The sequence below is a fragment of the Dermacentor variabilis genome, chromosome 5 (assembly GCF_050947875.1).
Source record: "Dermacentor variabilis isolate Ectoservices chromosome 5, ASM5094787v1, whole genome shotgun sequence".
Taxonomy (NCBI): domain Eukaryota; kingdom Metazoa; phylum Arthropoda; class Arachnida; order Ixodida; family Ixodidae; genus Dermacentor; species Dermacentor variabilis.
The window spans coordinates 36,947,424-36,960,021 of NC_134572.1; the positions used below are offsets into that span (position 1 = coordinate 36,947,424).

The 12,598-nt window shown below is 42.9% G+C and overlaps 1 protein-coding gene across 2 annotated transcripts in view; it reads right to left on the minus strand.

Annotated features, from left to right (window-relative positions):
* The window catches only part of LOC142582433 (neural cell adhesion molecule 2-like), a 305,285-nt gene that overhangs the window by 192,054 nt on the left and 100,633 nt on the right, over positions 1-12,598 (minus strand). The window contains exon 2 of one of the 2 annotated variants that reach the window (XM_075692147.1): positions 4,080-4,133. The exons of the other annotated variant lie outside the window; for it this stretch is intronic. Within the exon in view, the coding sequence (XP_075548262.1) occupies positions 4,080-4,133 (54 nt within the window). The remainder of the gene's footprint in view (positions 1-4,079; positions 4,134-12,598) is intronic. 2 annotated transcript variants of the gene reach the window in all.

The window sequence follows — 12,598 nt, forward strand, 5'->3', positions numbered from 1 at the left end:
TGCATTTCAAGGCAGTCGCCTTGCAAGACTCTGCTGTGTGGGGTTCGGCGCAGCAAGGGAAAGCTGGCTTGTTGTTAAACACGCCACTCATTTTGCCCATTCTTAGACGATTGTGATATAGAAGGGGCCTCGCTATTTAGGCTCGAACGACATGAAGAAAAAGAGCAACGCTCAAATGTGATGGAAGTCAGTCGCCCTTAAAGATCACCTTGACACAACGGGAGTTGCCTATTCGGCAAACTTGCACTATGTCCGTAGCGTCAGTAGCTGGTATGACCAGGACAGGAAGGTCAGCATTCGGTATGCCGACGTCGACAACATATATGACGGCCGTTGTCGCGCTTCTGTCCTGCGGCATATAAGCACGGCATCTGATGTCGCCAAGCTCCGTAACAGTTCGCAGTGTCCGTAAAGCGGCCAGCTGCTCGACGTCTTTGGCTAGGATGTTGTTACGTGGGTTAAGTCGAATGTATTTTATCTCATTCGGCACGAGAGCTTCAAGTGATGCCGATTTGGCTTTCCAATTCATGCTTCTCAGGTTGTCCGAAGAATCAAAGCGAAGAAATAGTATCGCATGGCGCTATACTATTCATGTGCTCCTGTGATCCGTAGCCTTTCATAAATAAATTAACCAGCCTAGCAACTGGTTTCATTGTTGTTGCAGCACCGCTATGGGCGGTGGCATACTGTCAAATTTATGTTTACTCCAATTCCTACTATCACTATAACATTGCACTATTATCATTACTCTAAAGCCATAAAGCCTTGCATACCACCCACCGAAGTTGTAGCGCTGGTTTTCAACAGCTTCGCTGGACACCCGTTTTCGCAAGGCCGGAATGAAAAAATTTTTTTACTAGTAATACGCGTGACCTGAAGTTTTGTAGCACGGCTTTTGTAGAATAAGTGCTCAATGAGCGATTAAGCAAAAGCGTGTATGGAATTGCGCAAGTTGATAACATCTCGTGCAATCAGTCCCAAGTACCACCGAATGTCAGCACTGCATGTGTCGACTTAGTCGCGCATGCCTAATCACACTTTCAAGCCCATAAAATTTATCTCGCCACGACAAACACGTCTCTATGTTTTGTTTGAAGCATTCAGTTGACCGTGAAATTAGTTTTCAGGACATCCAGATGATAATATGGCCGTAGTGACGTGATGTCTCTGCCAAGTTGTATGTCAAAGTGGCGTAAGTTTGTAGCACATACGATATGCGAGGTGCGTCAAAGTGTTTATCCCAGCCTACGCAACTGTGTCAGAAGTCATCGATGGAAAGCGCACATAATTCTTCACCCACTGCGTCGGGCACTAGCATCAAAAATGCTGAGAAAAAATTGGATGATAGCAACGACGTGCAGGGTTTATTTAGTGCTGTGTAAACGACCTATCTCATTCGGATGGACTAATCTCCAAGCGCCCCTTTTTGCATCCTCAACACGGTCCCATTTTCCCAAAGCGACGCGTCCTCCTTTTTCTTTTCTTTTTTGAACCCTTCGTGCCTGTCAGCAGTTCGTTGCTCATAAACCTCAGCCATGGCACCAAAACTGCATGACGACTGGGCTTTGAAGATGCACCCTAGGTGGCGAAAATCAACGAGCCATAACTCTTAAAGGAATGCGAAGCACCTATTCAGAAATAAAGAAAAGAAGAAAAAACCCGTGGTTTCTCTGTTTATTGGGCCCAACCGAAGACCTCATTGAACCCAGACACAAATATTTCCTCTCTGAATTCGCCATAAAAAAACTGCGGTTGTTTTAATAGTCCCAATAGCCGAAAGCAACCTAAATTCATGTGAAAAAGAAAGGGGTGGGGGCGGGGGTGTAATGAAAGTTTCCTGTCCAATTCATATATTTATATATGACAATGAAAATAACAATCACATTGTATTGCAAAGCGAGAGTAAAGCAAACATTAGAATAAAGTTATTTTTAGAGGGCATGAAAAGTTATTGCTCTCTTGAAGTATCGCCGCGTATTGCGCCAAAGGGCGCAATACGCATTTGTTTACGGTGGCAAATGCGTATCTGAAGTAGTCCTCGGTTTAACGTATGCATACTGTCATATCTGACATTAAGCTATGCAAAACGTGCTGACAGCCCGAAATATGTAAGAAAAAACGTTTCTCTTTCCTTCTATGTCGAGACAATTTAGATGATTATTTCATTGAGCACAATGCTCAATACGTTAGGCTTACTAACCTTTTTTTTTTTATTACAGCGCCAATCTTTCTTGCTTAGGAAGCAATTTCGAACACGAAAGCAAAGCGCATAGGCGTCACTCGCTCGAATGTTTATGTTTTTCTGAGGCATTGCAATACCTCCTTGCAAGCGCACTATAAAAACATTGCATATTAAAAACACATTTCTTCACTCTGTTGGTTGCATGCGCAGGCTCTAGTACTACTTTGAGATGAGACCTTGAAGTATTGCGGCAATTCAATTCAATTCTGTTTGGACGTTCTGCCGCTTTAAAATATGCCCTTGTATTCTTTCTTATTGTTATCTGCTCAGTGACCTTGCGGTATTTAATATTCCACGCCATATGTTCCAATGTCAACACATACTAGAAATGCGACATCTTCTTGCTGCTGCTGCTTTCAGTAAAAGAGACAATGGTTCTGTGTCAAATTATCAAAAAAAAAGAGAACTTTTACGATCAGCACATATGAGATGATATGGCTTCAAATAGCAACGTACAAGGTTTGATGCAAGGTAACATATGAGGATATCATATTATAGATATGGGGCACACTGTACATACGAGTCCTGCAGGCTCTCGTCACAGAGTTTCATCGCTCTGCTAAATGTGACCGCCAGATTCATTCATAGAAACAATTTTTGGTTTATTTATTCGTAAAAGGTTTTCAGCTGTACTACTGTTTTTCATATGAACTTGCAAGCGACTTTTTTACACAACTGGTATAAAATCCAACTAGCGACCTCATCTTGCTTTTCATTATGTTTCGTTCTCTAAATGCACCAATGGCTTCGCCTCCACCCTTTTTTTTCTCTCTTTTTTTACCCTGGAATCTACGACCACAAAGACCGACGACACGCCACAGTCATTGTCACGAAAACACTGGCCTGAATGAGGCCAAACCTCCCAAACTCCAGTCTGTTTAGTCCTGCTGCCGGACAGTCTCGCGCGTGATTCGAACAGATTGTTTACACAGCGTTGTTAGATGCAGCGAAAACATCTCTGAATAAACACCCTAGATAATACCGACTACTCCTGGAGGACTTTGTGTACACCTGTAAACAAATACATCGCGACCGAATGTCCACATGTCTGTTTACGCAAAGCCAAATAGCGGCGCTTATAAGCCTTCTCTGTTATGCTGCGAGAAAGCAAATTGCCGCAGATAAAAGAACATAACCACTACGCTAATAAAGTATGCAGCTATTGTGAAAGAAATAAACTACTGTTCTTCGCGATTAAGCAACAAGTCGTCGTAGTCACTACAACAGAAGAAAAGCATCTGTCATTCAGCACAAAAAAATAATATTATTAAAAATGTTTGCACAAGGAAATCGCCTTTTTTATTGAGAGAGCTTCGTGAGTGCTTCGACAGAACGCGCAGTTCGCTAAGTGCACTCAAGAAACTTACTTTCATTGCTTAATCGAATTGCACAGCAAAAAGTACGTACTCGTGAAGCACAGCTAGTGATTGCCGCTTTTAAGAGGACAAGAGCTCCGTAATCCGTATTTATTAAGTGTTAGCACAAATTGTGTTGTGCCCCTTTAGACTGCAGTACTTTTCTTCTCGATTGAGGTTTCCTTTGCATAAAAACGCTCAGTAGCAGCCGAACAAATAGTGAGTGTGTTAATTTCCGCTTCATTTTTTTTTTCTGCAAGGGCCGTAAGAATAAATATACAGAGTTACGACAAAACTAAAGAAGGCACAGTATGTTTTGTCTGTCGTCTTACTTATTTATGCGCCATCGATTCATGGGCGGAGAGCAAATCTGCATTCGAATGCAAATCTGCTCCGGGCTGCGCGCGCGTGAGCTTTAAAATCGATGTAACGCCGGCTAGAGCTCGGAATCACGAAAAGACATGAAAAGTGGGCAGTCATACCTGTGACTTCGGTCAACTCCACGTTGTCAATTTTTATCGTTATCATCGGAAAGCCTAAAAAGACAAGCATGGGAGAAAAAAAAGGGAGAAAAGCTTTTGAGTCACCCTGGCAAGTTCTCCAATATAGAAAGGGAGCAGACGCCGCGTGCGCAAAATCTAAGTAGCCTGAGGCGATTTCACAAAATTTCGATCACTACAAAAACAAAAAAAAAAAACGACCACTCCGGGCACAGAAGTACATCTTGTACAGCCGAATTTATTAGTTTCTTTTTCTCCCTTACTGGAGTGAGCTGAAAAAAATAACAGAAGCAACAAAACCCTGCTGGCAACGCAGCTCCACCGCCTTTTTTCAACAAACCTGCGAACCGACTCGGAAGCACTTTCAAAATGAGACGTGTACGAATGCCAGGGGTAAAGAAAATCATGTCTTTTTTTTTCCTTTCTGCATAATGGTGCTGGCACGAACACCCGAGCCTTTCAAGATGTCACGTAGCTTTAGGTAGGTAGCTTTCAGAAGTGAGCTAAAATTTTGTCCCCACTTCCTTTTGCTTTCGAAACACGACAAACTTTAGGAGCTCAGTCACTGAGCAGTGATTTTTTTTTTTGCGACCACTGTACGTTTGTTCGACGAGAGAGCGTCTGACTCTGCAGGTGGTCGTGGCATGGCTACATTTATTTATTTCATTTCTTTTTGCCTATTTGCAAGTTTAAGCACAATAATACGTTAAACAATGTCCACACTGTTTCTGGTTTCGCTTTGTTCTTCGTTGAGTGTCAGCAGAAGCGAGGAATGAATTAGGTAACGCGCCTAAAGATACAACAAAAGAAACAGTGGCTGTGCAGACTCGGGGATGGCGGTGCTACGTAGTGTTGTAGAAGCAGCACTAGTAGCGTGAATTTAGCAGTAGCAAAATTTGTATTTTACGTCGCCTGTTGGGAAAGTAGAAGCTGGTTGATAAACTAGAAGAATGAAAATGTGTCCATCTGAAACCAACTGAACACATTGCCAATGTCACCTTGCCTATATAGTGGCAAACCACAGAGGCAGAATTCTGTTTCGAAGTGGGGATTAGTTTCTCGAGTCAGAAATTTACTCTCAAGTGCCCTGTCCTGCGTGGGACTAGGTTTGTGTTATTTGGTGGAAGTAGCAGTATAAAATATTGCGATAAGGCTATCGGTGTTTCTATCATATTAAAGCCCTCCAAGTATAAATGAGAGGATCGATGCGACCTTTGCTTAATATCTTAAGGCTTTTTGAAAACTTGAGAATAGCAACTTTATCCTACGAAATATTAAAAAAATTGTTCCTAATGTCGCCTTGATTCAGGATAGAAACCAATATGACTGCCTTAAAATATTTTTACTTTATATATTGTCTGTATGTACAGGTTGCTCTGATGAAATACCATTGAAGAGCAAAGGGGAGTACTTTATTTAGAACATATGATTATAGATGATTGGATGTATGACTGCAATGTCGTAATAAGTGTGCTAGAATATTTATGCTAAGCGTGACGCGCACTCCTTACTTCGAGTATAAGTGCGCATCTGGGAAAGCTGCCTGAGAGGAGTCATTCGATCCTGTCAGATGTCGCAACTTCCTGATGCATTTGTACATCGGTGGATCTGTGTCTTGATAATCACTGCCGCAGCGGAGTAGATAAATGAGAAAGGAACGGAAACCAATAAGCGTTTAAGCTTCTGCTCACTGTGCTGATTGGGCAAGGATACATTCGGAAAATGAGCGACTTCATTAAGGGAAGCTTGGTTGCCCAGAAATAGTGAGTAACCTTGCCTTATTTGTGGAGCTTTTCCAGGGGTACTTTAACACCCCCAAAGTGGAAAGCTCTGGAATTGGAAGGTAGAAAGGCTGTCCCCTCTATAGTGGAACTGCATTGCCCAATCATCTCGCGATTGAGCGGCTTTAAAGTTAACCAATCCTCATTATTATTCTCATTCTGCCCGTGAAAATATAGAAGGAAATGCTTGTTACCAGCTGATTATGCTAGCCGAGTTCTCTGATCTGGGTAGCTCAGAGATATCATATCACTTTTTCACATTTATTGGTTGAGCACAATAAAAAAGAGATGTTTGCGCTACAAAGCATCGCGTACCGCTGATGGAGTCATCCAGTCGTCATTCTTATCCCAAGTTGACTGCACGCAGTCATGGCAACTACACAGGTAAAGCACTGCCAGATCTAACGCAGCCACTGTGCTTCCTTATCGATGGTGAGGTCTCCTGGACTTTTTTGAGTAGACACCTTGAAAGGCTTGAGGTTGGTTGACCCGCGAGGTGTGCGATACTGTGGCACTTAATTCCTTCGATATGGAATTGTTCCATATTTCACGTTGACAGGCCCACTAGCAGGTTAGCAGGATTGTCGAAGTTCAACACTCTGGCTTTCTGTATTGCGGGTGTCAATTCTTTTTAAAAAGACAGCTCGTGGAATTTTATTGCTTTCCAGGAATAAATCAGTCGTCGTCTCTTTCACGAAACAAATTGTTGTAAAACGGACACGATAATTCATGGGAAAGAACTATTGTGACTGCAGAATAGTTACAAGACAGGCCCTGGCAATTATAAGTGGCTGCTTAATGCCGTACCTTGAACAATATTCAGCATAACTATTTCGTTGCTTGACAGTGTTACGCAGCCAAGATGGAGTGTGAGAAAGGAGCCCATTAATGAAGAAATTTGTGTAATCGCGACAAGGCATTTCACATGACACTGCTTACTAAATAAATACATCAGTAATAGGGGGCACTCGAAAGGAAAGTTGGGTGCTCTGTGGGTTCACGTCTCTTGCTCCACACAGACTTTCATCATATTGAAGATTAAGAAATGAGAATCAAATTTCGAGGCAATTTCCAACGGACGTCCTGCTCGGGAGCAAAACAACTAGAACCCACAGAGAAAACAAGACACGAAATCACAGTTCACGCCGATGCTTTTGCAATGCACACGCAATTTTTATGAGAGCACGCTGATCACCAGTACCCACATTCAATTCATGCTAGAAAATAACTTTGACAGGCTGCTTTTCCCGCAGGAGCATCTGATCATAACAATTGCAGTGATCAGAATTTCGCAGAGTTTCCTGCCACGTCATAGATTACGTATCTAAAGTATTGGTGAAAAAATGAGAGAATTTTTATTATGCACCACGATTTAAGTGCCCCGCATACAACAGTAAAATAAAAATGTTTTCATATTATCGTATGTAAGCTCGTCATGAAGCAGTGCCTAAATTTCCAAGAATATATTTTTAATCATCAATAAAAACAGTATAAAGGGAAGAGGGTTCACTCGTTGTTTAGTAAACTTAACATACGCCGTTACTGAATTGCAGAGAAGAATATGATTATTTTATAATTTTTCTTACACACAATTTTTCCGCCAGTGATCATCAGTGTTCACGTCAGGTTCATGCCTTGCTAACTTTGACTGAGAATGTAACACATTTGGCCAGAACCAAAGGGAGTATATTTTCTGACACACAGGAGGGTTGCTTTAATTTGTTTTCAATAAGTATAGCTGAGAAATAAAAAGCGAAGGTAAGGCTTGCGAACAGCCTGGACAAGATAATAATAAGCAGAAGTGAAGCCACTGACCCATGTAATACATGTAATATTTCTTACAACGCATCCGCGTTTCGCAGTTCAAAGTGAGAAGTATATGTGCCCACAAAGGACCACGCCCCAATGATGTCCCCATGCTACCTTGCAGTTCCTTTTTTTTTAGAAATGAAAAAGAAAGCAAGTGTACGTTGTAACAGAGAGGCGCCAACGTACGATTTGACTCAATGATTTCGCTAAATACGTCCTTTCTGCATGTATGGTTATTCGTGGATTGTCATACGTTTACATTGTAGTATCTTCGAATTTCATCCCACCCGACGCTGCAAGCTTGATTCCGAGGGCAACGGACCGTGAATCTGACAAGAGTGGTGTCAAAATCGCTGACGGTGCCTAAGAACCCTTGAGCGGATTAGCAGAACGAAAAGGAAAGAAAAAGAACAAGTGTAGCCGTACTCAAGGCACAAAAGTAATGACACGCTGTACTGAGGATTGGCTATGTATGCCTCCACACACTCCCCAACTCGCCACTCGTAAACGTCACCAGCTTGTTCTTTCTCGTCCATTTCAGATTTTACTTTTACGCACATTCCCCGGTTCGATGTTTACATAAAGCGACCTATATCAGCAGTGCCTTCTCATTCCTCGTGTTTTCGTTTCTTTCGTTTTGTAGCCATCTTTTCTTTTTCTTTTGTTGTACTAAACCGGATTCCCAGTAGAACGTTGTGACTGCGTACAGTGGTGCGACGATGAGGCACAGCCATTGCCGCGCTATACAGCGATGATCAGTTTCCCACTCGCGTACGTGTCACTCTTGTCACGATCATCTCTGTTTTTCCAGAGCTGACGTCAGCGCGCGAAGCACTATAGTACATCAGGAGAAGCAGCAGCTGCGTACAAGACACAGTAGGAGCCAACAAAAACAAAAAAAACAAAGATATAAACAAAAATAAAAAGAACATAAACAACACGACGAACGTACTTCCGGCTCTAAGTCCTTCAGTTCGAACCATGGTAGGGTCCCGGTGTGTCTCTGCGCTTTGCCCTGAAGCACTGCGCTTGCCTTTTTCTCTTTACTTTCGTTGTTTGCCGGGAATCGGCTGCCGCATTAACGTTCGTTTGTCAGCGTGCTGCTCGCTCATCTTGTCTCTGCGTTGTGCCTGAGTGGGCTTTCCTTTATTCCTGCTCTCCCTGTCTATTCACCCACCTCCGCCATTCTTTCCCTGTCACGACGAACCGTTCGATATTCGCACCTCGAGGACCAGCGAAGCATCAACGTCTTTTCGCGGTGTGTCACCTTCGCTTACTTCTAGCTCCTCAACGCGCGAGCGCTGCTCCGATGCGACGCTGTGGCGCGACTGATTCGCGCGCAATTCTGAAAGACGGCAAGACGCCGAGCAGTCTCAGGATGGGACCGTGTGCGGCCATCTCAAATCGAGGGCGTTTACGCGGTTCATTTAGCGTGCAGTTCATGAAACACACATACGCGCGCGCACGCACGCACGCACCACACACACACACACACACACACACACACGCACGCACGCACGCACGCACACACACGCACGCACACACACACACACACACACACACACACACACACACACACACACACACACACACACACACACACACACACACACACACACACACACACACACATATATATACACACACACACGCACGCGCACACACACACACACATTCGTGCGTATACATATGTAGACACAATTATGCCGGGTGGTTCCGTACAAGAAAAGAAATAAACGATTAATAATGCGATAATGAAACAGGAGTTAGAAAAACAATTAGCTTATATTGTTTTATATTGTTTTCGTTCTTTTATTCTAAGGCTTCAGAACTGGAAACCACATATGACAACTTCTGGACGCTGTACAAAAACTATAGTTTATAAACACTATCGAGTACAGAAATAGAATTTATGAAGTAATTTGTACATCTGATGTTGCTTCCGATATGCTCGTTCTTAAAGCATAAAGAATTGAGCTTGGCTATTAGCAGGCATTCTCCAGCAAATAATTCGCTTTCAGAGGCGAAAATCCTTGGACCATGGCACCATGTGTCGCTGGTGCTGAAAGCAAGAAAAAAATGCTGCAGAAACTCCACAAGAATTGTATAAGTATGCTTAAGCACTATGCACTTGTTCATCTACACATTGCCCGGTGTCATTATCAGTCTTATAAAACCTGACCCTACCAGTAATTGGTTATATTCCTTGCAGTCTCACCTGCTAGAATTTGTAAATTGCAATATGTGCTATAACGTAATTAGTAAAAACTTAATTGGGGAATTCTTGTTAATTAGTCAAATATTCATTTCATTCTTTTAGTAATGTCCACCTCTTCGAGTAGACCAGCTCATGAAGTATACTTGTGCTACCTGCCACACGTCATTGAAAAAGAAATGTTTGAAAGTGTTCGTGAAACACCCTGTATATTTATCTTCTGCAAACGTGGGTGTTTGGCCACGGTTGGAAGCCTCTTTATTCATAAAGGTATTTCAGTTCTGAAATCACCTGAATGAAATGTGACTGCGAAGATACATTTGGTTCTCTAAAATGTGCGTTTTCCATAAACTGTGCAGAGCCGCGTAACAGGATGTCAAAAGGCACATATTCACATTTAAGTGGCATAAGATATCGAAGATATCGTATCGTATCAGGATTTACATCAAAATCCTTTTTTAACGTCCTTTGGAAACGTCCCAAAACAAGATGGCGTCCTTGCGTTCACTAAAGCAGTGCTCGATCCTCTTCTGACTCCACTTGCGTACACTTTACTCCCGTTAGAAGACGGTGCTGCTGTGGTCACCCGAATTCAACTCATTATACAGGTGACCTTTCAGAATTCGAACAGGTGCTTTCATCTTCGGACATTAACGCCTCTGCAATTTGGTGGAACAATATTCCCACAAGTAATGACTTTCACTCTGTCATCTCGAATAAGACTGCCTCGGTGCCTCGAAGGCCTTTTTATCCTGGGAGTGTACTATTCGCCCAGCTTGTCGCGGTCAACATGAACCAATTTGACCCCATTTGAAAGGTGACAGTCAATAGAAGATACAAAAATGTCTTTCCTACCTAATCAGGCTTTAACAGATAGCATTTCAATATGCACTTTGTAGAAGAATGCTTTGGAGTGTGTAGAAATTCATTGTTGATGCAGTGTATCCTTATGAGTCACTTTTAGAGAACTGTTTTCTTTATTACTTGTGCTGTGAAGTGTTTTTGTGCTTGTTTGTACTATTTTGTGCTATTTTGGCCGCTATGTAAATAACTTACGCAAACACGCATTATGTTCGTAATACATACAATGAAAGAAAAAAAGAAAGTGGGTGTTTAGACCTGTGGGTAATCCACTCGGCTTCTGAGCGTGGGATCGTAAGTTCGAAACTCACCACCACCAACATTCTTCCTTTTGAATTTATTCTGCTTATTTATAAACAAATCTAGTTACAGCTTATCGTCTTATGTGCCATACGGACGGACGGACGGACGGACGGACGGACGGACGGACGGACGGACGGCCATTCTCGTTGAGTAGGCATAAACATTCTTACACATTTAAAACATTACTGTAGTCCCTGAAGTCGACAAGTGTCTGCGACCACTTGTATGGTACTGATACATGGTGGCACCTGAGTAATGCGGTATCATATTTTATGGCAATATACTTTCCACGTGCAAGCAATGTTGATCATATAACTTTTTTGCTTTCATCGCCCATTCAGTAGCAACAGTGTAAAGGCCACTACGAGCAGGGTAACTGTAAAGATTTACGGAGCTTTGCATGAAAAATACTGCTGTTCCACTATAGTTCACTTCTCACAAACAAGTATAGGGCGCAAAGTGAATAAAATACACAGTCATAACAGAATATGCCATTGCAGTCTTTTTGTAGTTATGTTTGTAGGCCTGTGCTTAACTATAATATTTTAATGGAAATACCATGCCTGAAGAGGTAAACTTTTCTCAAGAACTTAATGGAACATTGTACTGGGGTAAGCATAACATAATGTTCAATGTGCCTTGTCTCGGCGAATTTCGGCAGCAAGTTGACCAGAAGTGAAAACTTAATTTCAAAAATTCAGCTATTTTCATAGCATCCTTACCGTTTCCTTCGAGGCCACCTTTGCAGTTTAGAAAACGAAAGCGAAAAAGGAATCGAGTACTTTGTGGTACTCGATTCTAGCATGTTGTGAAGAGACTGCGATTAGTTTTTGTTCGTAGATGTGGTGAAGGTAATATTGAACAGGAAGAGTGAAAAGTTAGAGATAATTCGTTGTAGACAGTCCTCTACGAGCACAGTGCATGTCGAGAAAAAAGTCAGGGGCCTGCGTGGGACACGCAGTCCAGTCACAGCTCAAGCTGGAGGAGCGGCTCTATATAGGAACTCCATTCTCGACAGAACACACTAGAGGGTCTCCGCGGTGATGTATGCTTGCGTCGTTTTCACGAGAACGAACCGAACTGTCTGCCCGGCGTCGACAGTGAGCTACGGCTTGTGCTGCTCTCTGCCCAGTGGTCTGCAGAGCTCGACGTTGCCTAGTTGCATCTGCGCGCGCAGTATTACGATTCGCTTCTTCAGCAGCGGTTAGTACCTTGCGACGAGACGCCCTAACGTCTAACGAAGAGTAAACAAAGATATCGAGACTATGCGGCACATATGTTACATCACTTGACACGTGGCACATCATCATCATCATCATAAGCCTGGTTACGCCCAATGCAGGGCAAAGGCCTCTCCCATACTTCTCCAACTACCCCAGTTGGCATATAGAGATGCATCAAAGAGGGCAGGTGGTATTGACGGTTGCTCTGGTTGGTCTGGCTGTTTGGTGTGCACCATGAAGAGAGCGTCATCTCCTGTGCAAGCACTCGAAGTCTGCTAGCTGCGTCGGATCGTGAAAGCGGTATGGCCT